Consider the following 22,500-nt stretch of genomic DNA (forward strand, 5'->3'; position numbering starts at 1 on the left):
TATATATGTACACATACATATATACTGTACATCAGGGGTGTCAAACGTACGGCCCGAGGGCCGGATCAGGCCCGCGGACAGGTTTTATCCGGCCCGCGGGATGAGTTTGCTAAGTATAAAAATGAGCCGAAATTTTTGAATGAAAAAAACTGCTTTTCTAAATGTGTACCACTAGATGTCGCAATAGCAATTATTTGTAAATTTGTAGATGATGCTACATATGTACGAAAAAAAATAAACCACATGATGTTAGTACATCATTGGAGGAAAATGAGCAAACTACATGAATAACATCCTGTAATTGGATTTTGATACTATTTTTTTTATCTTCATAGATTGCAAATTAACACCAATGAGTTGACTGATGAACATTATCACATAATTTATTCAGAAAGTATAAATAACGACAAATATTAACGACATAGAATACTATTAACCGCAACATGTAAGTGTAAAAAAAACAACAACATTATGATTTGCACATTTTCAGAATGTGCTTGTTCTATTTTTAAACAAGAAAACAATCTGAAGTTGTCTTTATTTTTAAGTTATCGTGCCGTGATTTTACCATTCCGGCCCACTTGGGAGTAGATTTTTCTCCATGTGGCCCCCCATCTAAAATGAGTTTGACACCCCTGCTGTACATGGTATGGTCTTTATTGTCATTGCACAATGACATTTTGTATACATGTGTGTGTATATATATATATATATATATATATATATATATATATATATATATATATATATACTTATATATATATATATATATATATATATACTTATATATATATATATATACTTATATATATATATATATATATATATATATATATATACTTATATATGTATGTATATATATATATACTTATATATGTATGTATATATATATATATACTTATATATGTATGTATATATACATATATACTTATATATGTATGTATACATGTATATATATACTTATATAAGTATGTATACATACATATATATATGTATGTATACAAGTATATTTATATATACTTATAAATGTATGTATTTCGATCAATCAATCAATCAATGTTTATTTATATAGCCCTAAATCACAAGTGTCTCAAAGGGCTGTACAAGCCACAACGACATCCTCGGTACAGAGCCCACATACGGGCAAGGAAAAACTCACCCCAGTGGGACGTCGATGTGAATGACTATGAGAAACCTTGGAGAGGACCGCATATGTGGGTAATGTATACATACGTATATGAGCTGATACACTGTACACACACACACACACACACACACACACACACACACACACACACACACACACACACACACACACACACACACACACACATTCTTATTCTTACTTATTGAGTGTTTTTATGTTTTGTTAAAATGCTCCAAATGTTGTTTAGGTGAAATGAAATTCTAACTAGTGACGTCATTGTCAAAGCATGGAAATACTGGCCCCGCCTATTTACAGTAAAAACTGTACATGATCACCAATATTTGAGAATAAAGAGTAGTGTTTGTGTCAATATTTGAGAATAAAGAGTATAATTAGTGTCAATATTTGAGAATAAAGAGTAGTGTCTGTGTCAATATTTGAGAATAAAGAGTATAATTAGTGTCAATATTTGAGAATAAAGAGTATTATTAGTGTGAATATTTGAGAATAAAGAGTATAATTACTGTCAATATTTGCTAATAAAGAGTATTATTAGTGTGAATAATTGTTAATAAAGAGTATTATTAGTGTGAATAAATGAGAATAAAAAGTATTATTAGTGTGAACATTTGATAATAAAAAGTATTATTAGTGTGAATATTTGATGATAAAAAGTATTAGTGTGAATATTTGATAATAAAAAGTATTAGTGTGAATATTTGATAATAAAGAGTATTATTAGTGTGAATATTTGATAATAAAGAGTATTGGTAGTGTGAATAGTTGCTAATAAAGAGTATTATTAGTGTGAATATTTGATAATAAAGAGTATTGTTAGTGTGAATAGTTGCTAATAAAGAGTATTATTAGAGTGGATAGATGCTAATAAAGAGTATTGTTAGTGTGAATAGTTGCTAATAAAGAGTATAATTAGTGTGGATAGTTGCTAATAAAGAGTATTATTAGAGTGAATAGTTGCTAATAAAGAGTATTATTAGAGTGAATAGTTGCTAATAAAGAGTATTATTAGAGTGAATAGTTGCTAATAAAGAGTATTATTAGAGTGAATAGTTGCTAATAAAGAGTATAATTAGTGTAGATAGTTGCTAATAAAGAGTATTATTAGAGTGAATAGTTGCTAATAAAGAGTAAAATTAGAGTGAATAAATGATTAGTCATTAGTTGCTGACAAAGAGGATCCGAGCGGGTAGCAGAGTGATGACGTCGCGCGAGGTTGGTGACGTCATCAGTTTGCGACAAGAGGAGTGCGTTAGCAAGAGCATCTCCGGTGTTGTTTTGTTCCTTGTGTTCGACCCCCGTGCAGCATGGCCCCCCACACCACCGTGCCGTGGTCCGTCAGCGAGGTGACCCAGTTCTTGGTTCTGGTGGCGGACGAGAAGATCCAGGCGGAGTTGGACGGCAGCAGGAACCAGAAGGTGTACAAAGAACTGGCCCAGCTAATGGCGGCTTATGGCTACCAGAGAACTTTCCGCCAATGCAGAGAGAAACTGAAGAAGATGAAGAGCGACTACAGATCCATTAAAGACAACTTGAACACCAGGAAGACCTGGAGGTGGTTCCCGCACATGGACGCCATCTACGGACACCCTGCAGCTGCACCTTCTGTGGCACAGGCACACGACTTCATGGAGGTCATCATTGATGATGGTATGTATTTATTATTACTATATATATACACCTTCTGTGGCACAGGCACACCACTTCATGGAGGTCATCATTGATGATGGTATGTATTTATTATTACTATATATATACACCTTCTGTGGCACAGGCACACCACTTCATGGAGGTCATCATTGATGATGGTATGTATTTATTATTACTATATATATACACCTTCTGTGGCACAGGCACACGACTTCATGGAGGTCATCATTGATGATGGTATGTATTTATTATTACTATATATATACACCTTCTGTGGCACAGGCACACGACTTCATGGAGGTCATCATTGATGATGGTATGTATTTATTATTACTATATATATACACCTTCTGTGGCACAGGCACACCACTTCATGGAGGTCATCATTGATGATGGTATGTATTTATTATTACTATATATATACACCTTCTGTGGCACAGGCACACCACTTCATGGAGGTCATCATTGATGATGGTATGTATTTATTATTACTATATATATACACCTTCTGTGGCACAGGCACACGACTTCATGGAGGTCATCATTGATGATGGTATGTATTTATTATTACTATATATATACACCTTCTGTGGCACAGGCACACCACTTCATGGAGGTCATCATTGATGATGGTATGTATTTATTATTACTATATATATACACCTTCTGTGGCACAGGCACACCACTTCATGGAGGTCATCATTGATGATGGTATGTATTTATTATTACTATATATATACACCTTCTGTGGCACAGGCACACCACTTCATGGAGGTCATCATTGATGATGGTATGTATTTATTATTACTATATATATACACCTTCTGTGGCACAGGCACACCACTTCATGGAGGTCATCATTGATGATGGTATGTATTTATTATTACTATATATATACACCTTCTGTGGCACAGGCACACGACTTCATGGAGGTCATCATTGATGATGGTATGTATTTATTATTACTATATATATACACCTTCTGTGGCACAGGCACACCACTTCATGGAGGTCATCATTGATGATGGTATGTATTTATTATTACTATATATATACACCTTCTGTGGCACAGGCACACCACTTCATGGAGGTCATCATTGATGATGGTATGTATTTATTATTACTATATATATACACCTTCTGTGGCACAGGCACACGACTTCATGGAGGTCATCATTGATGATGGTATGTATTTATTATTACTATATATATACACCTTCTGTGGCACAGGCACACCACTTCATGGAGGTCATCATTGATGATGGTATGTATTTATTATTACTATATATATACACCTTCTGTGGCACAGGCACACCACTTCATGGAGGTCATCATTGATGATGGTATGTATTTATTATTACTATATATATACACCTTCTGTGGCACAGGCACACCACTTCATGGAGGTCATCATTGATGATGGTATGTATTTATTATTACTATATATATACACCTTCTGTGGCACAGGCACACCACTTCATGGAGGTCATCATTGATGATGGTATGTATTTATTATTACTATATATATACACCTTCTGTGGCACAGGCACACCACTTCATGGAGGTCATCATTGATGATGGTATGTATTTATTATTACTATATATATACACCTTCTGTGGCACAGGCACACCACTTCATGGAGGTCATCATTGATGATGGTATGTATTTATTATTACTATATATATACACCTTCTGTGGCACAGGCACACCACTTCATGGAGGTCATCATTGATGATGGTATGTATTTATTATTACTATATATATACACCTTCTGTGGCACAGGCACACCACTTCATGGAGGTCATCATTGATGATGGTATGTATTTATTATTACTATATATATACACCTTCTGTGGCACAGGCACACCACTTCATGGAGGTCATCATTGATGATGGTATGTATTTATTATTACTATATATATACACCTTCTGTGGCACAGGCACACGACTTCATGGAGGTCATCATTGATGATGGTATGTATTTATTATTACTATATATATACACCTTCTGTGGCACAGGCACACCACTTCATGGAGGTCATCATTGATGATGGTATGTATTTATTATTACTATATATATACACCTTCTGTGGCACAGGCACACCACTTCATGGAGGTCATCATTGATGATGGTATGTATTTATTATTACTATATATATACACCTTCTGTGGCACAGGCACACGACTTCATGGAGGTCATCATTGATGATGGTATGTATTTATTATTACTATATATATACACCTTCTGTGGCACAGGCACACCACTTCATGGAGGTCATCATTGATGATGGTATGTATTTATTATTACTATATATATACACCTTCTGTGGCACAGGCACACCACTTCATGGAGGTCATCATTGATGATGGTATGTATTTATTATTACTATATATATACACCTTCTGTGGCACAGGCACACCACTTCATGGAGGTCATCATTGATGATGGTATGTATTTATTATTACTATATATATACACCTTCTGTGGCACAGGCACACCACTTCATGGAGGTCATCATTGATGATGGTATGTATTTATTATTACTATATATATACACCTTCTGTGGCACAGGCACACGACTTCATGGAGGTCATCATTGATGATGGTATGTATTTATTATTACTATATATATACACCTTCTGTGGCACAGGCACACCACTTCATGGAGGTCATCATTGATGATGGTATGTATTTATTATTACTATATATATACACCTTCTGTGGCACAGGCACACCACTTCATGGAGGTCATCATTGATGATGGTATGTATTTATTATTACTATATATATACACCTTCTGTGGCACAGGCACACGACTTCATGGAGGTCATCATTGATGATGGTATGTATTTATTATTACTATATATATACACCTTCTGTGGCACAGGCACACCACTTCATGGAGGTCATCATTGATGATGGTATGTATTTATTATTACTATATATATACACCTTCTGTGGCACAGGCACACCACTTCATGGAGGTCATCATTGATGATGGTATGTATTTATTATTACTATATATATACACCTTCTGTGGCACAGGCACACCACTTCATGGAGGTCATCATTGATGATGGTATGTATTTATTATTACTATATATATACACCTTCTGTGGCACAGGCACACCACTTCATGGAGGTCATCATTGATGATGGTATGTATTTATTATTACTATATATATACACCTTCTGTGGCACAGGCACACGACTTCATGGAGGTCATCATTGATGATGGTATGTATTTATTATTACTATATATATACACCTTCTGTGGCACAGGCACACCACTTCATGGAGGTCATCATTGATGATGGTATGTATTTATTATTACTATATATATACACCTTCTGTGGCACAGGCACACCACTTCATGGAGGTCATCATTGATGATGGTATGTATTTATTATTACTATATATATACACCTTCTGTGGCACAGGCACACCACTTCATGGAGGTCATCATTGATGATGGTATGTATTTATTATTACTATATATATACACCTTCTGTGGCACAGGCACACGACTTCATGGAGGTCATCATTGATGATGGTATGTATTTATTATTACTATATATATACACCTTCTGTGGCACAGGCACACCACTTCATGGAGGTCATCATTGATGATGGTATGTATTTATTATTACTATATATATACACCTTCTGTGGCACAGGCACACCACTTCATGGAGGTCATCATTGATGATGGTATGTATTTATTATTACTATATATATACACCTTCTGTGGCACAGGCACACCACTTCATGGAGGTCATCATTGATGATGGTATGTATTTATTATTACTATATATATACACCTTCTGTGGCACAGGCACACCACTTCATGGAGGTCATCATTGATGATGGTATGTATTTATTATTACTATATATATACACCTTCTGTGGCACAGGCACACCACTTCATGGAGGTCATCATTGATGATGGTATGTATTTATTATTACTATATATATACACCTTCTGTGGCACAGGCACACCACTTCATGGAGGTCATCATTGATGATGGTATGTATTTATTATTACTATATATATACACCTTCTGTGGCACAGGCACACCACTTCATGGAGGTCATCATTGATGATGGTATGTATTTATTATTACTATATATATACACCTTCTGTGGCACAGGCACACCACTTCATGGAGGTCATCATTGATGATGGTATGTATTTATTATTACTATATATATACACCTTCTGTGGCACAGGCACACCACTTCATGGAGGTCATCATTGATGATGGTATGTATTTATTATTACTATATATATACACCTTCTGTGGCACAGGCACACCACTTCATGGAGGTCATCATTGATGATGGTATGTATTTATTATTACTATATATATACACCTTCTGTGGCACAGGCACACCACTTCATGGAGGTCATCATTGATGATGGTATGTATTTATTATTACTATATATATACACCTTCTGTGGCACAGGCACACCACTTCATGGAGGTCATCATTGATGATGGTATGTATTTATTATTACTATATATATACACCTTCTGTGGCACAGGCACACCACTTCATGGAGGTCATCATTGATGATGGTATGTATTTATTATTACTATATATATACACCTTCTGTGGCACAGGCACACCACTTCATGGAGGTCATCATTGATGATGGTATGTATTTATTATTACTATATATATACACCTTCTGTGGCACAGGCACACCACTTCATGGAGGTCATCATTGATGATGGTATGTATTTATTATTACTATATATATACACCTTCTGTGGCACAGGCACACCACTTCATGGAGGTCATCATTGATGATGGTATGTATTTATTATTACTATATATATACACCTTCTGTGGCACAGGCACACCACTTCATGGAGGTCATCATTGATGATGGTATGTATTTATTATTACTATATATATACACCTTCTGTGGCACAGGCACACAGCACATAGCACACAGCACATAGGACACAGCACATAGCACACAGCACATAGCACACAGCACATATGACATAGCACACAGCACATAGGACACAGCACATAGCACACAGCACATAGCACACAGCACATAGCACACAGCACATAGGACACAGCACATAGCACACAGGACACAGCACATAGGACACAGCACATAGCACACAGGACACAGCACATAGGACACAACACATAGGACACAGCACATAGCACACAGCACATAGGACACAGCACATAGCACACAGCACATAGCACACAGCACATAGGACACATCACATAGCACACAGCACATAGGACACAGCACATAGGACACAGCACATAGCACACAGGACATAGCACACAGGACATAGCACACAGTACATAGCACACAGCACATAGGACACAGCACATAGGACACAGCACATAGCACACAGCACATAGGACACAGCACATAGCACATAGGACACAGCACATAGCACACAGGACATAGGACACAGCACATAGCACACAGGACATAGGACATAGCACATAGGACACAGCACATAGCACACAGGACATAGCACACAGCACATAGCACACAGCACATAGGACACAGCACATAGGACACAGCACATAGCACACAGCACATAGGACACAGCACATAGCACATAGGACACAGCACATAGCACACAGGACATAGGACACAGCACATAGCACACAGGACATAGCACATAGGACATAGCACATAGGACACAGCACATAGCACACAGGACATAGCACATAGGACACAGCACATAGCACACAGGACATAGCACATAGGACATAGCACACAGCACATAACACATGGGACACAGCACATAGGACACAGCACATAGCACACAGCACATAGGACATAGCACATAGGACATAGCACATAGCACATAGGACATAGCACACAGCACATAACACATAGGACACAGCACATAGCACACAGCACATAGGACACAGCACATAGCACACAGGACACAGCACATAGCACACAGCACATAGCACATAGGACACAGCACATAGCACACAGCACATAGGACACAGCACATAGCACACAGGACACAGCACATAGCACATAGGACACAGCACATAGCACACAGGACACAGCACATAGCACACAGGACACAGCACATAGCACATAGGACACAGCACATAGCACACAGGACATAGGACACAGCACATAGCACATAGGACACAGCACATAGCACATAGGACACAGCACATAGCACACAGGACATAGCACATAGGACACAGGACATAGCACATAGGACACAGCACATAGCACATATGACACAGCACATAGGACACAGGACATAGCACATAGGACACAGCACATAGCACATATGACACAGCACATAGGACACATGACATAGCACATAGGGCTGTGAGCGCACCTGTTTTTATTAGCACACACAAATTGTCACAATCAACACGCACATGCAGCTGTGCATGTCAGCCTTCAATCATGGAAACTGACCTTTAGGACATAAAAGACAATTAGACCAGACGCACTAATTGAGGCACATTTAACATGTTTAATTAAACATTAATTAACATTTAACATGTTTAATTAAACATTAATTAACATTTAACATGTTTAATTAAACATTAATTAACATTTGACATGTTTAATTAAACATTAATTAACATTTAACATGTTTAATTAAACATTAATTAACATTTAACATGTTTAATTAAACATTAATTAAACTGTTCTGCACCTAATAATAATACATTTAATCTAGTCAAATACTAATAATAATATAAATATATTTAATCTAGTCAAATACTAATAATAATATAAATATATTTAATAAGTCAAATACTAATAATAATATAAATATATTTAATAAGTCAAATACTAATAATAATATAAATATATTTAATCAAGTGAAATAGAAACATGACACAAGAGAAGAATCCTGCACTTCTCTTGTGTCAAGTAAATATGAACATCAGTTATGATCATCTATAAAACATGAATATTATTATCAATATTTGATTTTATTTCAGCAAAAATATGATTTATTCCATTACTCAATTAATCGATCAGGATATTCAATAGAATACTCGATTACTAAAATATTCAATAGCTGCAGCTCTAAAGCAGAATGCTCCTGTTTTATAGAGGATCTTTGTCACTGTTTCAAGCAGAATGCTCCTGTTTTATAGAGGATCTTTGACACTGTTTCAAGCAGAATGCTCCTGTTTTATAGAGGATCTTTGACACTGTTTCAAGCAGAATGCTCCTGTTTTATAGAGGATCTTTGTCACTGTTTCAAGCAGACTGCTCCTGTTTTATAGAGGATCTTTGACACTGTTTCAAGCAGAATGCTCCTGTTTTATAGAGGATCTTTGTCACTGTTTCAAGCAGAATGCTCCTGTTTTATAGAGGATCTTTGTCACTGTTTCAAGCAGACTGCTCCTGTTTTATAGAGGATCTTTGTCACTGTTTCAAGCAGAATGCTCCTGTTTTATAGAGGATCTTTGTCACTGTTTCAAGCAGACTGCTCCTGTTTTATAGAGGATCTTTGTCACTGTTTCAAGCAGACTGCTCCTGTTTTATAGAGGATCTTTGTCACTGTTTCAAGCAGAATGCTCCTGTTTTATAGAGGATCTTTGTCACTGTTTCAAGCAGACTGCTCCTGTTTTATAGAGGATCTTTGTCACTGTTTCAAGCAGAATGCTCCTGTTTTATAGAGGATCTTTGTCACTGTTTCAAGCAGACTGCTCCTGTTTTATAGAGGATCTTTGTCACTGTTTCAAGCAGACTGCTCCTGTTTTATAGAGGATCTTTGTCACTGTTTCAAGCAGACTGCTCCTGTTTTATAGAGGATCTTTGTCACTGTTTCAAGCAGACTGCTCCTGTTTTATAGAGGATCTTTGACACTGTTTCAAGCAGACTGCTCCTGTTTTATAGAGGATCTTTGTCACTGTTTCAAGCAGACTGCTCCTGTTTTATAGAGGATCTTTGTCACTGTTTCAAGCAGACTGCTCCTGTTTTATAGAGGATCTTTGTCACTGTTTCAAGCAGAATGCTCCTGTTTTATAGAGGATCTTTGTCACTGTTTCAAGCAGAATGCTCCTGTTTTATAGAGGATCTTTGACACTGTTTCAAGCAGAATGCTCCTGTTTTATAGAGGATCTTTGACACTGTTTCAAGCAGACTGCTCCTGTTTTATAGAGGATCTTTGACACTGTTTCAAGCAGAATGCTCCTGTTTTATAGAGGATCTTTGTCACTGTTTCAAGCAGACTGCTCCTGTTTTATAGAGGATCTTTGTCACTGTTTCAAGCAGAATGCTCCTGTTTTATAGAGGATCTTTGTCACTGTTTCAAGCAGACTGCTCCTGTTTTATACAGGATCTTTGTCACTGTTTCAAGCAGACTGCTCCTGTTTTATAGAGGATCTTTGTCACTGTTTCAAGCAGAATGCTCCTGTTTTATAGAGGATCTTTGTCACTGTTTCAAGCACAGCTGAGCTGTATTTCAAAGGACTCTGTCATGTCACAGTCACCAACACACTTGCGCTAACATTAGCAAACTTACTTCCTTGTCCGCGTGTCATGTGACCTACGGCGGCCTAGCATGGACGGACATGTCAGCGTAGACACGCCTACAGCCAATGGAAACACTGCACAGAACATTCCAGCCAATCTAGCTTCTAATTGGCTGGCCACTGAGCTTCAGCCCGCCTCCAATGTCTGCTCTCGCATACATCAGATTATTAATATTATTATTACTATTTTTTTATTGTTATTATTATTACTATTATTATTATTATTGTTATTGCTATTATTATTATTATTACTATTACTATTTTTATTATTATTAGTATTATTATTGTTATTACTATAATTTTTTTACATTGTTTTTGTTATTATTTTTAATTATTATTATTATTACTATTATTTTTTCTTATTGATATTAATATTATTTTTGTTATTATTATTACTATTATTATTAGTAGTAGTAGTATTATTAGTATTAGTACTAGTATTATTTTTATCAGAGGATCTTTGATGTTTGTGTAGGTTTTTAAAAGCTGTGGTGTAAAAGATCCTTTGAAAGTTATTGGTTGAAAATGTTTAATATTGTAAAAAGAAGTCAAATAATAATCAATATTGTCGTCAGTTTTTGGAAGAAGTGTCTTGACTCCTCCTCATCTCAACCTTCTCTTCTTCAAGACTTAAGTCCGTCTTTGGTGGAGCCCTCCACCCCCCAAAGCGTCTCGGCCCCGAAGGCAGAAGCCACGCCCACGCCGTCCCAGCCGTCGGAGGCGGAGTCTGAGGAGGAAGACGAGGTGGCGCCGGCCAAGCCCAAACGCAGTAAGTGTGGCGCCGGCGAGGCTTTGCGGTGCGGCTAAAAGCAGCACTTCCTGTTTCCAGGACCGAGAGGCACACGCGAGTCGGAGCTGGTGGCCGTCCTGCAGCGGATCCACTCGGCGGACCTGAGGCACCACCGGGTGGACGAGGCGCAGCAGGAACGCATCCTGCGCCTGCAGGAGATGCAGATCCAGCAGCGCTCGGAACACTTCCAGCTGGCCTTGGAGGAGATGCGTCTGGCCAGGGAGATGGAGGTCTCCCTGCGGAGGGAGCAGCTGGACTCCACCAACACCTTCAACCAGGCCTTCCTGGGCATGGTGGGCCAGCTGCTGCAACGCCCGGCCCAGCAGTGAACCTGCAGGAACCAGCAGGGGGCAGCACTGCACTGCAGGAACCAGCAGGGGGCAGCACTGCACTGCAGGAACCAGCAGGGGGCAGCACTGCACTGCAGGAACCTACAGGGGGCAGCACTGCAGGAACCAGCTGGAACCAGCAGGGGGCAGCACTGCACTGCAGGAACCAGCAGGGGGCAGCACTGCACTGCAGGAACCAGCAGGGGACAGCACTGCACTGCACTGCAGGAACCAGCAGGGGGCAGCACTGCACTGCAGGAACCAGCAGGGACCAGCACTGCACTGCACTGCAGGAACCAGCAGGGGGCAGCACTGCACTGCACTGCAGGAACCAGCAGGGGGCAGCACTGCACTGCAGGAACCAGCAGGGGGCAGCACTGCACTGCAGTGTCAGAGGAAGATGCTGATGGTCCTAAGATGTCTTCTTGTATATATTTGTACAGAACTTTTCTACACTTTGGAATTGATCACACATGTTAAACATGTGACTCTCAGTGGAAAAATACTTTTTTAAAGTCAAAGAGGATTTTTTTTATTTCAACCTTTATTGATCTTTTGCTGGCCTTTTTGTGTGTTTTCACTTGGTACACAATCCATGAGTGGGTGTCAACAAAGTCCTGTCAGTCATGGATGTTGTTTTCATATTAAACTAATGCTCAAGTGAAGTTGTCTACAGTTTGTACACAAACGTGTCCACCAGAGGGCAGCAAAGTCATGTTCAGAGCCGTGTGGCGGATTCGCTGTCAAAGGTGGTAGCAAACATGGCGTCCTATAGTCATGGAAGGGGCTTTAGACCAGAGGCTCTCATAAATGACTTTTTGAAAGCCCCTCAAAGTGACTACAGGGCGCCATGTTTGCTACCAACATTGAAACCAAGTTGGCCATACTCTCTCTACACAGCTCTGGTGAAGTTAGTCCACTAGAGGGCGGCACTGCAAAGTAAAGGTGTGTCCACCAGAGGGCACCAGAGAGTAAAGTCAAGGTGTGTCCACTAGAGGGCGGCACTGCAGAGTAAAGGTGTGTCCACCAGAGGGCATCAGAGAGCAGAGTCAAGGTGTGTCCACTGGAGGGCGGCACTGCATAAAGGTGTGTCCACTAGAGGGCAGCACTGCATAGTGAAGGTCAGAGCTGTGTGTAAAGAGAGTATGGTGGACTCAGTTTCAAAGGTGGTAGCAAACATGGCGTCCTATAGTCATGGAAGGGGCTTTAGACCAGAGGCTCTCATAAATGACTTTTTGAAAGCCCCTGAAAGTGACTACAGGGCGCCATGTTTGCTACTAACTCTGAAACCAAGTTGGCCATACTGTCTATACACAGCTCTGGTGAAGTTGGTCCACTGGAGAGCGGCACTGCGAAGTAGAGGTGTGTCCACTGGAGGGCGGCACTGTGAAGTGAAGGTGTATCCACTAGAGGGCACCGGAGAGCAAAGTGAAGGTGTGTCCACTGGAGGGCGGCACTGTGAAGTGAAGGTGTGTCCACTAGAGGGCACCAGAGAGCAAAGTGAAGGTGTGTCCACTAGAGGGCGGCACTGTCTGGTGATGGTGTGTCCACTAGAGGGTGACACTGTATAGTGAAGGTGTGTCCACTAGAGGGCGGCAAAGAGTCCTCAAATGTAGAATTCCTGCTCCTCCTCACCTTCCCATGGACTTCCTGCAGGTGTTTGCAGGTTGTGGTCCATGGAGACGTCACTGAGGGACTGAGGTGGTTTTGTCCTACAAGAGACGGGAGTCCATCCAAGTGCCGCCGCCTTGTGGTGGTCCTGAGGTCCGGGAGGCGGCTGGCTGTCTTGCAGTGGCGCCGATAGGGACCGAGAAGCCTCCAGGTGGGTTTGGATGTAGGCGGACACCACGGTGAGGTCTACGCCGCCTGCTCGGACTTTATTCCCCGTGTCCACGTCCGTCTCCTCGGCGCCAAGGAGCGCGTCCACGTTGAGCCGGAAAGTGGGGATGAGGGAGGAGCTCCTGTGCAGAGAGCGCCGGCGAGGGCTGGCTGGTGCCGGTGCCGGTGCCGGTGCCGGTGTAAGACCCGGCAAGGAGCAGGTGGAGCTGACTGAGTCCAGGTTTGGCAGAGAGAAGAGCGAGTTGGAGCGCTGGCCCCGCCCCCTGGACGGGTGGTACCAGTCGGGCCAGAACCACGCCCCCTCGCCCTCGTCCTCCTCGCAGCACAGCGGGAGGGAACACACCGACCTCTGCTGATGGTGCATTCTGGGGCGGGACGCGGTCCGATGAGGATGGCGGCAGTTCTTGTAGGAGGCGGAGCTACAGGTCGGAGTGGGCGGGGCCAAGCAAGATTCTGTCACAAGGTGGGCGGGGTCACGTCTGAGTTTGAGGTGAATGTCGTGAACCTGTACAAGATAACAAAAGGTGTAATAAGTTACTGACTAGAACCCAGACCTCAACCAGGAACGCACAGTTGTCATCTGGATCAGAACCAAACTGGAGTGTGAACGCTTCAAACTAACTTGGACTCGTTTCACTTCAGGAAAAACCTCCTTCAGCAAGATGAGATCTTCAGGACTGCACTTCCTGTCCAAGTACTGACTGGGTCAGATCTAGTCTGTCCCAGCTAGTTAGACCGAAGATCTAGCCTCGACTAGATAGGACAGCTCTAGTGGAATCATGACTCAATGAACTAAATGATTCTTATCTCATCATGACAAATCATATCACACATGATATCACACATCTGACATGCAAGCCTGTATCATCTGGTGATGATTCAAGTTGTCCAACAAGAGCGATGTGTTAAATGTGATATTAAAGGCTAGCAGCAGTTAGCATTAATGTCACATGACACTAGCATTAAAGTCACATGACACTAGTATTAAAGTCACATGACACTAGCATTAAAGTCACATGACACTAGCATTAAAGTCACATGACACTAGTATTAAAGTCACATGACACTAGCATTAAAGTCACATGACACTAGCATTAAAGTCACACGACACTAGTATTAAAGTCACATGACACTAGCATTAATGTCACATGACACTAGCATTAATGTCACATGACACTAGCATTAAAGTCACATGACACTAGCATTAAAGTCACATGACACTAGCATTAAAGTCACATGACACTAGCATTAAAGTCACATGACACTAGCATTAAAGTCACATGACACTAGTATTAAAGTCACATGACACTAGCATTAAAGTCACATGACACTAGCATTAAAGTCACATGACACTAGTATTAAAGTCACATGACACTAGCATTAATGTCACATGACACTAGCATTAATGTCACATGACACTAGCATTAAAGTCACATGACACTAGCATTAAAGTCACATGACACTAGCATTAAAGTCACATGACACTAGCATTAAAGTCACATGACACTAGTGTTAAAGTCACATGACACTAGCATTAAAGTCACATGACACTAGTATTAAAGTCACATGACACTAGCATTAAAGTCACATGACACTAGCATTAAAGTCACATGACACTAGCATTAATGTCACATGACACTAGCATTAATGTCACATGACACTAGCATTAAAGTCACATGACACTAGCATTAATGTCACATGCCACTAGCATTAAAGTCACATGCCACTAGCATTAAAGTCACATGACACTAGCATTAAAGTCACATGACACTAGCATTAAAGTCACATGACACTAGTATTAAAGTCACATGACACTAGCATTAAAGTCACATGACACTAGCATTAAAGTCACATGCCACTAGCATTAAAGTCACATGACACTAGCATTAAAGTCACATGACACTAGCATTAAAGTCACATGACACTAGCATTAAAGTCACATGACACTAGCATTAATGTCACATGCCACTAGCATTAATGTCACATGACACTAGCATTAATGTCACATGACACTAGCATTAAAGTCACATGACACTAGCATTAAAGTCACATGACACTAGCATTAAAGTCACATGACACTAGCATTAATGTCACATGACACTAGCATTAATGTCACATGACACTAGCATTAAAGTCACATGACACTAGCATTAAAGTCACATGACACTAGCATTAAAGTCACATGACACTAGCATTAAAGTCACATGACACTAGCATTAAAGTCACATGACACTAGCATTAATGTCACATGACACTAGCATTAATGTCACATGACACTAGCATTAAAGTCACATCACACTAGCATTAATGTCACATGCCACTAGCATTAAAGTCACATGCCACTAGCATTAATGTCACATGACACTAGCATTAAAGTCACCTGACACTAGCATTAAAGTCACATGACACTAGCATTAAAGTCACATGACACTAGCATTAAAGTCACATGACACTAGCATTAATGTCACATGACACTAGCATTAATGTCACATGACACTAGCATTAAAGTCACATGACACTAGCATTAATGTCACATGACACTAGCATTAAAGCCACATGACACTAGCATTAAAGTCACATGACACTAGCATTAAAGTCACATGACACTAGCATTAAAGTCACATGACACTAGCATTAATGTCACATGCCACTAGCATTAAAGTCACATGACACTAGCATTAAAGTCACATCACACTAGCATTAATGTCACATGCCACTAGCATTAATGTCACATGACACTAGCATTAATGTCACATGACACTAGCATTAAAGTCACATGACACTAGCATTAAAGTCACATGACACTAGCATTAATGTCACATGACACTAGCATTAATGTCACATGACACTAGCATTAATGTCACATGCCACTAGCATTAAAGTCACATGACACTAGCATTAAAGTCACATGACACTAGCATTAATGTCACATGACACTAGCATTAATGTCACATGACACTAGCATTAAAGTCACATGACACTAGCATTAAAGTCACATGACACTAGCATTAAAGTCACATGACACTAGCATTAATGTCACATGCCACTAGCATTAAAGTCACATGACACTAGCATTAAAGTCACATGACACTAGCATTAATGTCACATGACACTAGCATTAATGTCACATGACACTAGCATTAAAGTCACATCACACTAGCATTAATGTCACATGCCACTAGCATTAAAGTCACATGCCACTAGCATTAATGTCACATGACACTAGCATTAAAGTCACCTGACACTAGCATTAAAGTCACATGACACTAGCATTAAAGTCACATGACACTAGCATTAAAGTCACATGACACTAGCATTAAAGTCACATGACACTAGCATTAAAGTCACATGACACTAGCATTAAAGTCACATGACACTAGCATTAAAGTCACATGACACTAGCATTAATGTCACATGACACTAGCATTAATGTCACATGACACTAGCATTAAAGTCACATGACACTAGCATTAATGTCACATGCCACTAGCATTAAAGTCACATGCCACTAGCATTAATGTCACATGACACTAGCATTAAAGTCACATGACACTAGCATTAAAGTCACATGACACTAGCATTAAAGTCACATGACATTAGCATTAAAGTCACATGACATTAGCATTAAAGTCACATGACACTAGCATTAAAGTCACATGACACTAGCATTAAAGTCACATGACACTAGCATTAAAGTCACATGACACTAGCATTAATGTCACATGACACTAGCATTAAAGTCACATGACACTAGCATTAAAGTCACATGACACTAGCATTAATGTCACATGACACTAGCATTAAAGTCACATGCCACTAGCATTAAAGTCACATGACACTAGCATTAATGTCACATGACACTAGCATTAAAGTCACATGACACTAGCATTAAAGTCACATGACACTAGCATTAAAGTCACATGACACTAGCATTAATGTCACATGACACTAGCATTAAAGTCACATGACACTAGCATTAATGTCACATGACACTAGCATTAAAGTCACATGACACTAGCATTAAAGTCACATGACACTAGCATTAAAGTCACATGACACTAGCATTAATGTCACATGACACTAGCATTAAAGTCACATGACACTAGCATTAAAGTCACATGACACTAGCATTAAAGTCACATGCCACTAGCATTAAAGTCACATAACACTAGCATTAAAGTCACATGACACTAGCATTAAAGTCACATGACACTAGCATTAAAGTCAGATGACACTAGCATTAAAGTCACATGCCACTAGCATTAAAGTCACATGCCACTAGCATTAAAGTCACATGCCACTAGCATTAAAGTCACATGCCACTAGCATTAAAGTCACATGACACTAGCATTAAAGTCACATGACACTAGCATTAAAGTCACATGACACTAGTATTAAAGTCACATGACACTAGTGTTAAAGTCACATGACACTAGCATTAATGTCACATGACACTAGCATTAAAGTCACATGCCACTAGCATTAAAGTCACATGACACTAGCATTAAAGTCACATGACACTAGTATTAAAGTCACTAATGGACGCCTGACTAATCCCACTTGAACTTTCCAAAGGCCGTAGATCCTCTATGAAAGTCAGCGTCCACACACCACTTGTCAGGATAGACACGCCTCCTAGGTAAACCACAGCATCTAGATAGGACATCTAGTCAATTTGAGATATGCTACAGCTGTCCTATCTAGTCATGGCTAGACTAGATAGGACAATGAGGTATTTTTTTTAGATATGCTACAGTTGTCCTAACTCATCATGACTAGACTAAATAGAACAGCTAGTCAATTTGAGATATGCCATAGCTGTCCTATCTAGTCATGACTATACTATATGGACCAGCCCTAGTCTTAAGGTTAGGGTTAGGCTAGATGTGTCCTATCTCATCATGACTAGCTCTAGATAGGACAGCTAATCAATTTGAGGTATGCTACAGTCATCCTATCTCATCATGACTAGACTACATAGGACAGTTAGTTAATTTGAGATATGCTACAGCTGTCCTATCCCATCATGACTAGAGTAGATAGGACAGCTAGTCAATTTGAAATATGCAACAGCTGTCCTATCTCGTCATGACTAGATGAGACAGGACAGCTAGTTAATTTGAGATATGCTACAGCTGTCCTATCCCATCATGACTAGACGAGATAGGACAGTTAGTCAATTTGAAATATGCCACAGCTGTCCTATCACATCATGACTAGACTACATAGGACAGTTAGTTAATTTGAGATATGCTACAGCTGTCCTATCCCATCATGACTAGACTAGATTGGACAGCCCTAGTCTGGTCAGTCCTATTTAGACTAGATGTGTCCTATCTCATCATGACTAGACTAAATAGGACAGCTAGTCAATTTGAAATATGCAACAGCTGTCCTGTCCCGTCAGGACTAGATGAGACAGGACAGCTAGTCAATTTGAAATATGCCGCAGCTGTCCTATCGCGTCATGACTAGACGAGATAGGACAGCTAGTCAATTTGAAATATGCAACAGCTGTCCTATCTCGTCATGACTAGACGAGATAGGACAGCTAGTCAATTTGAAATATGCCACAGCTGTCCTATCCCATCATGACAAGACTAGATACGACAACTAGGTATTTTTTGAGTTGTGTTACAGTTGTCCTAACTCATCATGACTAGACTAGATAGGACAGCTAGTCAATTTGAGATATGCTACAGTTGTCCTATCTAGTCATGACTAGACGAGATAGGACAGCTAGTCAATTTGAGATATGCTACAGTTGTCCTATCTAGTCTTGACTAGACGAGATAGGACAGCTAGTTAATTTGAGATATGTCACAGCTGTCCTTTCCCATCATGACAAGACTAGATAGGACAACTAGGTATTTTTTAAGTTGTGTTACAGTTGTCCTAACTCATCATGACTAGACTAGATAGGACAGCTAGTCAATTTGAGATATGCTACAGTTGTCCTATCTAGTCATGACTAGACGCGATAGGACAGCTAGTCAATTTGAGATATGCCACAGCTGTCCTATCCCATCATGACAAGACTAGATAGGACAACTAGGTATTTTTTGAGTTGTGTTACAGTTGTCCTAACTCATCATGACTAGACTAGATAGGACAGCTAGTCAATTTGAGATATGCTACAGTTGTCCTATCTAGTCATGACTAGACGAGATAGGACAGCTAGTCAATTTGACATATGCCACAGCTGTCCTATCCCATCATGACAAGACTAGATAGGACAACTAGGTATTTTTTAATTGTGTTACAGTTGTCCTAACTCATCATGACTAGACTAGATAGGACAGCTAGTCAATTTGAGATATGCCACAGCTGTCCTATCCCATCATGACAAGACTAGATAGGACAACTAGGTATTTTTTGAGTTGTGTTACAGTTGTCCTAACTAATCATGACTAGACTAGATAGGACAGCTAGTCAATTTGAGATGTGCTACAGTTGTCCTATCTAGTCATGACTAGACGAGATAGGACAGCTAGTCAATTTGAGATGTGCTCCAGCTGTCCTATCTCGTCATGACTAGACGAGATAGGACAGCTAGTCAATTTGAGATGTGCTCCAGCTGTACTATCTAGTCATGACTAGACTAGATAGGACAGCTAGTCAATTTGAGATATGCCACAGCTGTCCTATCCCATCATGACAAGACTAGATAGGACAACTAGGTATTTTTTGAGTTGTGTTAAAGTTGTACTAACTCATCATGACTAGACTAGATAGGACAGCTAGTCAATTTGAGATATGCTACAGTTGTCCTATCTAGTCATGACTAGACTAGATAGGACAGCTAGTCAATTTGAGATGTGCTCCAGCTGTCCTATCTAGTCATGACTAGACGAGATAGGACAGCTAGTCAATTTGAGATGTGCTCCAGCTGTCCTATCTAGTCATGACTAGACTAGATAGGACAGCTAGTCAATTTGAGATATGCCACAGCTGTCCTATCCCATCATGACAAGACTAGATAGGACAACTAGGTATTTTTTGAGTTGTGTTAAAGTTGTACTAACTCATCATGACTAGACTAGATAGGACAGCTAGTCAATTTGAGATATGCTACAGTTGTCCTATCTAGTCATGACTAGACTAGATAGGACAGCTAGTCAATTTGAGATGTGCTCCAGCTGTCCTATCTAGTCATGACTAGACGAGATAGGACAGCTAGTCAATTTGAGATGTGCTCCAGCTGTCCTATCCCATCATGACAAGACTAGATAGGACAACTAGGTATTTTTTGAGTTGTGTTAAAGTTGTACTAACTCATCATGACAAGACTAGATAGGACAACTAGGTATTTTTTGAGTTTTGTTAAAGTTGTACTAACTCATCATGACTAGACTAGATAGGACAGCTAGTCAATTTGAGATCTGCTCCAGCTGTCCTATCTAGTCATGACTAGACTAGATAGGACAACTAGGTATTTTTTGAGTTTTGTTAAAGTTGTACTAACTCATCATGACTAGACTAGATAGGACAGCTAGTCAATTTGAGATATGCTCCAGCTGTCCTATCTAGTCATGACTAGACTAGATAGGACAGCTAGTCAATTTGAGATATGCCACAGCTGTCCTATCCCATCATGACAAGACTAGATAGGACAACTAGGTATTTTTTGAGTTGTGTTAAAGTTGTACTAACTCATCATGACTAGACTAGATAGGACAGCTAGTCAATTTGAGATGTGCTCCAGCTGTCCTATCTAGTCATGACTAGACGAGATAGGACAGCTAGTCAATTTGAGATATGTCACAGCTGTCCTATCCCATCATGACAAGACTAGATAGGACAACTAGGTATTTTTTGAGTTGTGTTAAAGTTGTACTAACTCATCATGACTAGACTAGATAGGACAGCTAGTCAATTTGAGATGTGCTCCAGCTGTCCTATCTAGTCATGACTAGACGAGATAGGACAGCTAGTCAATTTGAGATATGTCACAGCTGTCCTATCCCATCATGACAAGACTAGATAGGACAACTAGGTATTTTTTGAGTTGTGTTAAAGTTGTACTAACTCATCATGACTAGACTAGATAGGACAGCTAGTCAATTTGAGATGTGCTCCAGCTGTCCTATCTAGTCATGACAAGACGAGATAGGACAGCTAGTCAATTTGAGATATGTCACAGCTGTCCTATCCCATCATGACAAGACTAGATAGGACAACTAGGTATTTTTTTAGTTGTGTTAA

General features: G+C 39.8%; 2 protein-coding genes across 7 annotated transcripts in view; one reads left to right on the plus strand and one right to left on the minus strand.

The window, feature by feature from the left end:
- The first annotated feature begins 2,157 nt into the window (after positions 1 to 2,157).
- LOC133663128 (mucin-1-like) lies at positions 2,158 to 13,109 on the plus strand. Of its 6 annotated transcripts, XM_062067368.1 has the most exons (5): positions 5,882 to 6,038; positions 6,276 to 6,370; positions 11,966 to 12,110; positions 12,167 to 12,510; positions 12,546 to 13,109. In XM_062067368.1, the coding sequence occupies exons 2-5, from the start codon at positions 6,286 to 6,288 to the stop codon at positions 12,968 to 12,970; spliced, it is 999 nt and encodes a 332-aa protein (XP_061923352.1). In that variant the 5' UTR covers positions 5,882 to 6,038; positions 6,276 to 6,285; the 3' UTR covers positions 12,971 to 13,109. The 6 variants fall into 6 exon arrangements, 5 of the variants coding, with proteins under 5 accessions (XP_061923349.1, XP_061923350.1, XP_061923353.1 ...); XM_062067365.1 differs by lacking the exons at positions 5,882 to 6,038; positions 6,276 to 6,370 and adding an exon at positions 2,158 to 2,815; XR_009828250.1 differs by lacking the exons at positions 5,882 to 6,038; positions 6,276 to 6,370 and adding an exon at positions 2,181 to 2,815 and having other exon boundaries at positions 11,966 to 12,106; positions 12,546 to 12,640.
- Positions 12,712 to 22,500, minus strand: part of LOC133663127 (protein FAM124A) — an 18,025-nt gene continuing 8,236 nt past the window's right edge. Inside the window, exon 5 of the mRNA XM_062067364.1 lies at positions 12,712 to 14,800. Within this exon, the coding sequence (XP_061923348.1) occupies positions 14,063 to 14,800 (738 nt within the window). The 3' untranslated portion in view covers positions 12,712 to 14,062. The remainder of the gene's footprint in view (positions 14,801 to 22,500) is intronic.

The sequence above is a fragment of the Entelurus aequoreus genome, linkage group LG13 (genome assembly GCF_033978785.1).
Source record: "Entelurus aequoreus isolate RoL-2023_Sb linkage group LG13, RoL_Eaeq_v1.1, whole genome shotgun sequence".
Taxonomy (NCBI): Eukaryota; Metazoa; Chordata; class Actinopteri; order Syngnathiformes; family Syngnathidae; genus Entelurus; species Entelurus aequoreus.

Bases quoted from the DNA above. Each gene is read 5' to 3' on its own strand.
- LOC133663128 (XM_062067365.1), top strand. From the start codon at position 2,473: ATGGCCCCCCACACCACCGTGCCGTGGTCCGTCAGCGAGGTGACCCAG. The intron at 2,816-11,965 runs GTATGTATTTAT...CTCTTCTTCAAG, and splicing joins GGAGGTCATCATTGATGATG to ACTTAAGTCCGTCTTTGGTG. The intron at 12,111-12,166 runs GTGTGGCGCCGG...TCCTGTTTCCAG, and splicing joins GCCAAGCCCAAACGCAGTAA to GACCGAGAGGCACACGCGAG.